This window comes from Pyricularia grisea, chromosome I (assembly GCF_004355905.1).
Source record: "Pyricularia grisea strain NI907 chromosome I, whole genome shotgun sequence".
Taxonomy (NCBI): domain Eukaryota; kingdom Fungi; phylum Ascomycota; class Sordariomycetes; order Magnaporthales; family Pyriculariaceae; genus Pyricularia; species Pyricularia grisea.
The window spans coordinates 2,002,337-2,013,032 of NC_044973.1; the positions used below are offsets into that span (position 1 = coordinate 2,002,337).

Consider the following 10,696-nt stretch of genomic DNA (forward strand, 5'->3'; position numbering starts at 1 on the left):
TCCATATCGCCGAAGAAAAAAAAAAAAAAAAAAAAAAAAAAAAAAAAAAGAAAAAAAAAAAGAGGGAATTTTTAGCTACCTTACCTAGGTATATTTAGCTTAGGGTAGCTAACCGGTAGGTACTTACCTACCTGCCCACCTACCTACCTTACCTGCCAAAGTGGCAAGGCTACAAGCATCCATTGTTATTCTGTCCATCGCATTGTACCGGATCGTTACCTCCTGGGAATTGGGCGGTAGCTACTAGGCACGCCTCCTCGCGCACGGTTACCAAAAGCTGGCGTACAGTACCACCCGCGATTCGATCCGACCCTCTCCAGCGGGCCCATGACAGTCAGCCTCAACACAACACAGTTCATCGTCCAGCTAGCCCTCATTGACTGATTGTCTCCCGCCGTTGGTCCGAGCTCAGCATCGAACATATCACACTACATACATTGTTTTGCGCCTTTGGCTACCCTCTTCTTGGTTGCCAGCGAACCTGACTGAATTGGTAATTTCTTGCGGACCAGGCTTGTACCCCCTAGGTACTCTTGATGTGCAGCAAACCCTACTAGCAGATCTTGTAACCAAATTGCTGCAGCAATTTGCACGCGTCGAGTCGAGTCGCCTGTGGTCGACCCCTCTCTTCTTGGCTGGGGCGGCGGATCCTACCTCTATTTCTCCACACGAGCCTGTACACGCCGCCTAGGTCTTGAATGACTGTCTACCACCACCTGGTCTGGTCGCCTGTATTTTTTTCTTTAAACCTACATGCAGACGAGACCTCGACCTCTCCGTCTCCTTTGAACAGTAGTGCTACTGCTCGTCCGCGCTGGAGATAGTTGCCAATCCCTCACCGTACCGGAAGTGACGGAACCAAGAGATTTCCGTCGCGGCTGAGAAAAAAAAGAACGCCCGCTACGCTCGAGAGCATTCGACGATACTCCGCCGTTTTCTGCAAACGAGGGCGAATTTCTGGATAGGTTGGGGTGAAGTTGATAAAAGTCTGATTGATTCACGTCTCAACGACCAGACATCGACAAGTATTTCGGACGAGGGTCTACAGATCTGCAGTGGGCACGGCCGATTTCTCCATCTTCTTCCACTGTCGTTCGCTTCGCTACTCCGGTAGTCAACCAAAACTTACGTTGGCGAGAACTGGGGACTGTGCGACACAAACAACCCCGCAATACCATATTTTCAACGAACAATCTTTGTGAAGCGTCCTTCTGTCCCCGCTAGCCACCATGCCCTGCTTTAAGGGTATCGCGGTTAGCATTCACGCAAATGGTCCCATCCCAGAGCATGGCATCGTAAAGCAATCTCGGGCCTCAAGAGTCACGTCGTACATCCCGGTGCCCGAGCCGACTCTGAACCCGGAGACCGGCGCTCAAGAGCCAGCCAAGTTCGCCATCTCCATAACGCTCCTCACTAAGGGCCTCCAGATCCCGTATTCAACCCCACCGCCGACAGCCGATGACCCCTACCCGAAGCCACGTATAGTCGGCGCCCCTGGCCAGAATGGTAGTGTCAGCCCGTACATACCGCTCACGTCGTCTGAGAATGAGACGATAGCTGCTTATATCTACTTTGATGGGCGAGCCAAAGAGGAGGTTGCGACTCTCTTGCGGCCAGGCGAGGAGACCTGGGTTAACAGTCGCTGGGTGCAGGTGCCGGAATCCGAGGGCGGTGGCCTCGCGGAAAGGGAGTTTCTGTTTCGTGAGGTCGCTCTTGAAAGGTGGCTCAACGGTCTCGATTTGAAGGGCCACGATGCCGCTGATAAGCTCGAGAAGCGCAAGCATAAGTACGAGAGGCGACAACGCCGTCAAGAAAAGGCGGCCGCCGCTGCCGAAAACGGAGGGATACGCAGCACGTCGCCCATGGACTCAGAATCGGAGAACTCGTCGGCTGAATCAGATGACGAAATACCTGAGGCCGCGGGCCAGATCAAGGTGGCCATGTTCCGCGTGTTGGCCTCTGGTGAAATCAAGAAGGGCGAATACTCTCCGCAATTTGACGCACATGACGATGACGACGATGATGGGGCGGGTGGGAACCAAAACGGCTCAGGAGTCGGGGCGGATGTCGAACACACCACCAGCTTTGCCAAGCCTAAAACGCTTGACCCCAAGACTATCAGCACCCAGACGGTTACTGGCATTGATGGTCCTGACAAACCATATGCTACTTTCACCTTTTTCTACCGGGGAAAACGTAAGTGTCCCGAGGACATAGTCTCTATTGCCGCGATTATGATCTCTCGCCCGCTGACTGCTAACACATTTTGATGTCTACTAGGCCAACTGGAAAAGATGGGCGTTCTCCCGTCATCCAAGACACAAGCAACTCCTTCCAGTGCGGTCAAGCGAAGGTCTGCCCAAATTGAGCTTCCCAAACTGGGACCTCTCAAGACTGGTGGCACAGTAGGCTTTTCTGCTTTCCGTGACAACGATGCGGAGACGGCCAGGCGAAGGAAATCCCGCAAGAAGTCGATTGCTGGTAGTCCCAGCACCGGCGCTGCTGCCATGACCGCTGATTCCGACAGTGACGCGGATGAAGACTTGATCCCAACCAAAATGGATGACACGGACGAAAAGGACGTCATCCAAACAGGAGCCACCCTCAACCCCGACGAAGCCAAGTTTTCAGGGGAGCTTGCAGACGGTGTCGAAAGGATTCACGTAAGTTGCTATCTACCCCACGCTCTATGTAGCCTCCAAAATTTGCCGCTGACCGTTTCCACAGCTCAAGAGGGCGCGATCCGCAGACCCGGATAGTGCCGCTGCCAACTCGGCCAAGACTGAAAACCAACACCCAGCTAGTCAGCCGAACGCGCCAGACAACAAGTCTCTACTTGAGAGCTTGTCGCCTGTCCCATCCACCAACGCTACCTTTGGCGGCAGCCCCTTCAACAATAAGAATATCCCGGATGATGCGATCGTGGGTAGTCCACTCAAGAAACAGCGAGCTCTGGGTGGGCCTGATGCCGAGAAGCTATCTCAAGCTGCAGGTCTGGGGAGCATACTTGCCCAAGTTCAAGCTGGACAGACCCCACAAACCAGTTCAGGCCTACAACCGTCGGCTATGAAACAGGAAGACGAAGAGGAGGAACTTTGAGAGTCATCTCCGTCTTCATAATTTCAATACCTACAGGCGTCTGGATTAGAGAAAAAAAGAGCATCACCTGTTGCTATACGATGCCCACGAAAAAAACCGGGTCCGAGTGCATATTGCCTTGTTGCGCAAGTCACATGGTGACACCTCACTGCAGGATATAGCAGTCCTTTTCGGGTATGCGCTGGTCGAGAAGGATACGAGAGATGTCATGTGGGATCGCACACGGTTGTACATGGCCCAACGCCCTTGGTCAATTCTAGCCAGTACTTAGAGTCTCTTATGGGCAGTAACTATAAGCCAGGCGGGGCGACTGACTTGTGGTCAAGGGCTTTCAAATGGGGTTCGGGCTGAGATACGTCCATCGGCTTTGTCAGAAAAAAATCTTATTATCTTTATAGCTCTAGAAGCAAAGAGTCTTCACCGGTTCACGTTTATTAGGTGTGGACACATCTGGGAACGCAGAATCATCTTAGTTCTCCTTTATTTCGGTAGGTTTAGACAACACCACACCCAACGGCGGCAGTCGAGTGTTCTATAAAGCATCAAAACGTCTGATTCAACTTCTATTTCAATGCATTCCTCGACATGAGATGATGTTATGAATAATTTGTCTTTTGACCATACTATTATCCATGGATACAAACCTCAGATTATAGTGAGACTACCAATCTGGTAGACGAGGCCAGAGATCCCCATAGCCTACAATCCGTCTCCTATTCCCCAAGACACGAACCAACCTGTTTGTTCAAAGTGTTAGCCGGTGACAAAACTTGACGACGTATCAAGTTGAAACAATGAAAACAAATGTAATATATCAATGAGGTGATCAGACTGTTGAGCTTGATAGTTTGGTTGAGTCAACATGAAGATTCAGTTGGCCGTTCTTAATGGATAGAAGTAGTGTCATCATGTCAAGAGATACATAGAAGAAAGAAACAGAGGTAAAAAAAAAGAAAAGAATCGTCCATACATACCATCGAATCACGCGCGGTCGTATAGCGCTGGAGGCAGGGCGAGAAATCGCCCATATGTGCCTTGCTTTTGGGTGAATGTCAAAGAGAACCTGAAAAATTTCTTCGATGCCCGTCGAAACCTTTATCAGGTGCTTTGGGCTTCCTTACATAATCTGCAGTCCCACTCAACAGCTCCTATGGCCTAAGCTCTGCCTGTGATGACCCGCCGTTGCTAGGTAGGTAGGTACCTAGGTACCTTGAGTCCTTTACCGTGCGACCAATGCGACGTAAACTTGCGCGTATGACCCCACCATCAGGTTGGGCCAACCCCTCGATACACCCCGATCGAGCACCTTCGATCAATAACACCTTGGACATCAACAACCCAAAACTGAGGAATTTTAGCCTACAGGAGAACAATCCCCTACACGAAGACCCAACACTGCTTCGTCCTAAACTTTCAAGGCACAACTCAGCTTCGAAACTGTCAAGATGACAAGTAAGTCTTCACTTCTAGCAGATAGATTTTACCCCCAGTCCTGGAAGGCCCCCGGCGCATGCATGACGTTGGGTAGGGGTTTGTGTTGCCAATGAATCACTAACAAAGGTTTTTTTTTCCTCAATCGCAGCTCCCCAGGCTGTTGCGAGTAGGTGACCGCAAGGGATTACCTCCATAAACAAGTCGACGAAGAAAAAAAAAACAAATTCCCCCATACGACGTCGATATACTTGCCACAGCGCACCGACTAACCGAATCCACGATGGTCACCAGCGGAATTCGTCCAGTTCTACTATAGCCAGTTCGACAAGGGAAGGGAGGCGCGCGCCGCATGGTCGAACTTGGTCTACGTACGCGCCCGTTTTCCTTATGAATGGTTGGGTCGGAAGAGAGAAGAAGAGGATGACAATATGAGAAATGCTAATATTGAGGGGTAACAACCTTGTAGACTGATCAATCCGTCCTGACCTTCGAGTCGACCGAGCACCGAGGAAAGACCGCGATTGCAGAGAAGCTGTCGGTAGGTTAAACAGGCCGTTTTGAATTCTCGGGGCGCGCAAGAGCAGGGCTGATCATTGGATTCGTTCCCGGTACAGGGTCTGCCTTTTGAGGTTGTCAAGCACCAGGTCTCAACACTTGATGTTCAGACCACGGTTCACGATGGTATCATCATCTTGGTCACCGGCCAGCTGCTGGTAAGTGGAATTTCTCTGGTCAAAGAAGCCATACTGCCGGGCCGTCTCCAGCCCTAGCCGCAAATACTACAAACTAACAACTCGGTGCAGGTCGACGAGGAGCAGCGGCCCATGAACTTCAGCCAGGTATTCCAGCTCCTCAAGGCTGAGGATAGGTGGTATGCACTCAATGACGTCTTCAAGCTGGTGCTGGGTTGAGTTGTCTTGCAAGCCTGAAAGTCCCCTCGGATTGCCAATGGTTTCTATTCCGCAGTATGGAGCAAGACTCGGCGCAAAAGACTTGAAGTGCGGGGGCGATAATGTTTATGTATTCGACCAAAGATTGGAAGGCCGGCAGTTACTCGTAGTTGGTACACCGTAGCGGGAACTACGTCGCGACCTTTGAACCATTTCTTCCGATTAAACAACAAATATCAACTTTTGTGCTTTGGTGCCGAGCATACAAGGTCTCTACGATGAGAGGCATGATTATGGTACATTTTCCCTCAAAAATCTAGGGCTTGGCAAAGAAAACAGCGGATACGGGCTAGGCACGCGACATAAGTCCGTGCAAAGTCTCGCGTACCTTTTGGTTACGCGCCACTCGTTTGGAACTAGGTAAATAATCATTTCATTCAGCGTCAGGCTGAACAAAACGATATGAGGTCGGGAGGACCGGAATGCACCCACGAATTATTGTTGATTGCCTGCGTGGTAATGTGGAACTTGTCTCCAGTGGGCCGCGCCATCAAGCTCGACTCAATGAGTCAACGATCAGGTAGATCAAGTAAGTTCAGTCTGCTTGGCCTCGATGGTGATCGAGTACGATGTCCCAGTGGATGAATCTACTATAAGGTCACAAGAGTGTCATGTCACGCCAACTTGCAAGACAAAACTAAGAAAGAAAAAAAAAGGTGTTTAATGAAGTCACTGTGATCACTGTGACATGGGCGTGGGATTTGTGTTCCCCGCCTAGGTTGTATATATGCCTGCAGAATGCAGTAGAAACTTTAACTACAGGCATGCTGATGTTTTGCGGATAAAAGGTACTTCGTAAACCAACGCATTGTGGAGTACAGTATGGGATATGAGGTGATTGAGCTTGGGCGATTTTCGGAACTTGCAAGTTCCAAGTCCTTGGCTGCCGGTTGCCATGGAATGCTGCTTCCAGACAGATGTAAGCTTGCCCAAGACACACGAATCCCTTAATTCATCGACGTACCTAGGTAGTGGAGGGATAGAAAACGAACTGATTAAGGAAATTAAGAAAAGGTAAGCTTGGTAGCTTACTTTCCTTCCATACCAAGTGGCTTAGATTAGGCAGATGGATGGCCGATTACGAGCTATAAATTGCTCCAAGGGAAGCGACGAAGCAAAGAGAAAAAAAAAAAAAAAAAAAAAAAAAAAAAAAAAAAAAAAAAAAGGGCCGCGTACGTCGAGCTCCATCGGACTGACTGCGCCTTGGCCTCGCTCACTTTTTTTTGTTTGACAGGCTTACCACGCGGCTGCAAAGAGGCGCAGTTTGAGAAACGGCGCGCCGAGCAGGTAAGGTAAGGTACCCACCAAAACCCCCAGAACCCCAGCCATTCGTAGCCCCGGCCTCCTTCCGTAGGTAACGCTTTGGAACATAAGGACAGCAAACATTGTGTCTTTTGAACTCTCTTGATCCTTGAAGCTTCGTCATCTGCTCTATTTTTTTTTCTTTTTCTTCATGACTGAACACCAACCACGAATTCACGACATTGCTTTAATTTAGCGACGAACTGCGACCATTTCGACTTCCTAAGCTCTCGACAACGTCTCGATTGCTAATAACTGGCTGTTGAACAAGTGTAGCTTAGGCGCAGATCTCTCGACGGTTCTCAACGGCAGCAATAGAGCTCTAGGGAAGCTCCAGCAACATCGATTTGAGCATCAGCTTTCCGGGATTTCGGTCCGCAATATTGCAACTACTTGTCAGAGCCAACAGAGCTTCTAATATTGCTTCACATCGATCAAAATGACGTTGAAGGAGGAATTCGCGACCCGCAACTTCAGTGCGTGACACCCGCTTCTTGCCGCGCGTCCCTATGACGAGAGTTGAAATGCCTTTGATTGCGCCGAGCAAGTTACTAACATATGGTTTTTCAACATGCAGGTATCTACGGACAATGGTAAGGCTCTTGTGACGATAGCTCAATATTCTCCATCAGAACTACCTCCTGCTCTTGCGATTGCGATCACGCGATTTGCAGGCGCCGAGCTCGGGCTTGCCTACGGACAATATATTCCTTCTTGTCCCACTCATGGAGCTGGCTGCAGCGCGTAAAGTTGGGGAAATCATCGAATGTGGCATAGGTTGCTAACAAGCACCTCGCTCTCATTTAGGCTGGGAGTTCTGAGCATGATCCTTTGCTTTGCTCTGGGCATTGCAAACATCTTCACCTTTAGGCTGTTGATCATTATCTTCAGCGTCATTTGCTTGTAAGTCGATGAGCCTGACGGGATCAAAGTCGCTACCTAGTATGGCCATCGATTAACCAACGGTTCAACCAAATAAACAGAGTCTCGTCCTTCGTCATCCTTTTCATCGAGGTGCCGCTGCTGCTCCGCATCTGCCCTACCTCATCAACATTCGACGATGCGATCCGCAAGGTCTCGACCAACTACATGCGCGCGGCCGCCTACCTAGTCATGGGTGTCGTGCAGTGGCTGTCGCTCCTAGGAGGCGCATCTTCACTCATCGCCGCCGCTGTGTTCCTTACGCTCACTGCCATCTGCTACGCTCTTGCTGGCGTCAAGGGACAGGCGTTTGTTGGTAGCAAGACTCTGGGTGGCTCGGGTGTTGCGCAGATGATTGTATGATCTTGGTCGGACGCCGATGCTATTCGAGATGGCTGGACTGCTGTGCGAACGCATGTTAAGCCGGATGAATGGTTGGCCTTGAGCCATTGCGAGATTCGGTAGGAATCTCTTTTTCTATTTTATTTACAAGCCGGAGGGCTGAGTATCTCCATGGTACATCACATGGGGTGCTTGTCTTGATTTCTGGCAGGTGACTGTATACGTGTGCTAAAAGGGCTTTGTTTGAGAGATGGGACGGGATTTTGCGAACATTCATGAACTGTGCTGTTCTGGTGTCGTCATAAAGGCCACCGGGCACTTGTGTTATGCGGCAGGGTGCCGCGGACTGGACAAGCTGAAGATTGATTGCGAGGGCTTATGTCATTGATTGGGTTGTTAACAGTAGGACCTCGGACTTTCGAATGCCGTTAGGAGTCTGGAGTTGAATTACATGATTCTCTTGCATTATGGACGGGCCGCACTTTTGAAAGTGCAATAGTTATAGGTCTACGACTCCCTGGTCTAGAATAAAAGCCTCGTGTTGGAGGAAACTTGGATTGATATCTGGGTTAAACAATGTTATCGCGTATATTTCACTGGTGGAATATAGCAGTCAACACCATTGCGACAACGGACTAAGTCGAATACCCTTACGGATAAATGTAGTCGGTTCCATTGACTGCCTAGGTATGTATTCCGAGACAGAATGGTAAAGATCTCAGCAAAGCTTAACATAAGTTGAGCTTGAAATAACTTTCAGATATTCAGCTCTGTCATTGACATGAAAGCAAGCCGTTGATTCGACTCTGACGATCGTATTTAAAAGGGTTCTTTTGTATTGTTACATGACACTTCACCATACTACGACAAATACAGTAGGTTAGGTTACTTTTCAAGCTACTGTCCACACCCCAGACTGCAAGCACAAGAGCAAACGCCCGACATTCGGTGGCGCATGCGAAGCTAGGCCGCTCAGACCTGGTGCTTGGGTCCTCGTGCATCGGGAAATATACGAATGTGCATTGCTAACATGCCATTGGACCTGATAAAAAAATATATATACTCACACGCATGGTATGGGCGGCTAGGGGTAACATTTGAAAAGAAAAGAAAAGAAAAGATGGTCGTGCGGAGTAGAGGGTCATGTGAAAAGGGAAAGGGAAGGGAGTAGTAAGGTAAGGTAGTCAATGAAAGCAGCGGTGACAGTCAGCCAAGTCTGTGTCGCTTAGCATGGAGCAACGAGCGTGACTACCACGTATCCCAGACCATGAATGCTTTGAGGTTGCGCGGGCGCCTAAACTATCGATTATTGCTTAAAATTTGCAAAGAGCTGAAAGGAGACTCATGGACTAGTTCCAGCTACTTGGAATCAATTTACAAAATCGCACTTCCTCGGGAGTGGGAGATTTGAATTGGAATTGTTTCAGCTCATGAGATTTTACGATTTCTCCGGACAGGTACTTTAAGGTGGGTATGGGATTCCATTCCAATGCCAAGCGAACAGCTTACATCTGTTTGTCATTGATTGGGTGGGGGCGGGTGAAAGCTGCAATGTTCCCCACCTCCCGATTTACCATCCCATGGATGCTGAGAGGGAGCTTCGAGACAGCTACCTGTTTGAAAGTGCTCACTGTGTGATGTATTGTCCTGTAAAGTCCTTGGTTTCTTTCTTGCCCACAAATGAATCTCGATCAGGCTCTGACTATGCAGTGATGCACAATTGGACGTGAATCTTTCTGGTCCGATAAGTCTCGGCACGAAAATAGCTGGGCAGCAAAACGTTGGTGACGTGGCTAGTCATCGAATAAGAATAAAAATTCACAAACAACAAACAACAAAATAAATATAGCAAGGACTTGGAAGACTAGCATGAATACGTACGCAGGCAATTCCATCGTAGTTTGTTTAACACGAAGGAATTACAGTATCAAATGACTCAATGTCAGCAGGCGGTAAGTTGCCGCCCTTTGGAACTTGATGACTTGATGCTTTGATAGCCCAGGTAGCCATGCTTAGTTCTGGTGTCGCGAAGCATGTTTGAGCTCAAGGTAGTCCCAAAACAAAATGCTGCAGCTGTATCCTGCTTGTATCTGTATGTAGGCAGGCACTTTTGCCAGAGGGCAGGCCCCTGAGCACGAAAGTTGCCGCGGGTTACCATGACTAGGACCAGAAAGGTCACCGAATGGTCAATTACGAATTCACCATGTACCTGACCTGACCTGGTTGGTACCCACGGCACATAGTCAAACTTTTAAGCAGATACACACAAGTACATTAAGAGTACACCGTATTTGTCTGCTCTTACTGTACTGGACCGTTCTATCATCCGAATCGTGATGTGGCCCCCAATTATTCTTGACTCCATTTCGATCCATCTGGCTGGCCACTACTGTAGGCTGGAACCTCAAATGTTGGGCTCAACCCAAGATCAAATCCCACAGACGAGACAAGCGAGACAAGGTAGTTTAGCAGTAACATGGAAAAAATTTGCGCTCGTGAGAGGAAATAACCCGCAACCTTGCGAGTCTAGGCCTAGGTTCGGCAGGTGGTGGTAATTATGTGTAGGCTGTTAAGCTCGATGATGTCTCCATGCAAGTCACGAGAGAATGTGCTCGCCCCATCGAGCCCACTGTGGAGGCCCACATACG

General features: G+C 49.2%; 4 protein-coding genes across 4 annotated transcripts; all 4 read left to right on the forward strand.

Annotated features, from left to right (window-relative positions):
- Nucleotides 1-1,229: 1,229 nt before the first annotated feature.
- On the forward strand, nucleotides 1,230-3,099 carry PgNI_05629 (uncharacterized protein; the record flags this gene model as incomplete). The annotated part of the gene is made up of 3 exons (XM_031125660.1): nucleotides 1,230-2,196; nucleotides 2,281-2,663; nucleotides 2,728-3,099. 3 exons carry the CDS (start codon nucleotides 1,230-1,232, stop codon nucleotides 3,097-3,099), a joined length of 1,722 nt encoding a protein of 573 aa, XP_030982872.1.
- Nucleotides 3,100-4,391: 1,292 nt separating this feature from the next.
- Nucleotides 4,392-6,058, forward strand: PgNI_05630 (uncharacterized protein). The gene is made up of 6 exons (XM_031125661.1): nucleotides 4,392-4,551; nucleotides 4,682-4,699; nucleotides 4,825-4,901; nucleotides 5,000-5,071; nucleotides 5,148-5,246; nucleotides 5,337-6,058. Exons 1-6 carry the CDS (start codon nucleotides 4,545-4,547, stop codon nucleotides 5,442-5,444), a joined length of 381 nt encoding a protein of 126 aa, XP_030983290.1. The 5' UTR covers nucleotides 4,392-4,544; the 3' UTR covers nucleotides 5,445-6,058.
- A 745-nt stretch (nucleotides 6,059-6,803) lies between these two features.
- Nucleotides 6,804-8,627, forward strand: PgNI_05631 (uncharacterized protein). Its single transcript, XM_031125662.1, has 4 exons — nucleotides 6,804-7,261; nucleotides 7,363-7,378; nucleotides 7,593-7,688; nucleotides 7,769-8,627. Exons 1-4 carry the CDS (start codon nucleotides 7,225-7,227, stop codon nucleotides 8,067-8,069), a joined length of 450 nt encoding a protein of 149 aa, XP_030983289.1. The 5' UTR covers nucleotides 6,804-7,224; the 3' UTR covers nucleotides 8,070-8,627.
- A 451-nt stretch (nucleotides 8,628-9,078) lies between these two features.
- Nucleotides 9,079-9,459, forward strand: PgNI_05632 (uncharacterized protein; the record flags this gene model as incomplete). Its single annotated transcript, XM_031125663.1, has 2 exons — nucleotides 9,079-9,218; nucleotides 9,246-9,459. 2 exons carry the CDS (start codon nucleotides 9,079-9,081, stop codon nucleotides 9,457-9,459), a joined length of 354 nt encoding a protein of 117 aa, XP_030983288.1.
- Nucleotides 9,460-10,696: the final 1,237 nt, after the last annotated feature.

Excerpts from the sequence above, each read along its gene's own strand:
- PgNI_05630 (XM_031125661.1), top strand. Across the intron at positions 5,072-5,147 it reads CGATTGCAGAGAAGCTGTCG|GGTCTGCCTTTTGAGGTTGT; the intron begins GTAGGTTAAACA and ends TTCCCGGTACAG. Across the intron at positions 5,247-5,336 it reads TGGTCACCGGCCAGCTGCTG|GTCGACGAGGAGCAGCGGCC; the intron begins GTAAGTGGAATT and ends AACTCGGTGCAG.
- PgNI_05631 (XM_031125662.1), top strand. The coding sequence starts at position 7,225 with ATGACGTTGAAGGAGGAATTCGCGACCCGCAACTTCA. Across the intron at positions 7,689-7,768 it reads ATCTTCAGCGTCATTTGCTT|AGTCTCGTCCTTCGTCATCC; the intron begins GTAAGTCGATGA and ends CCAAATAAACAG.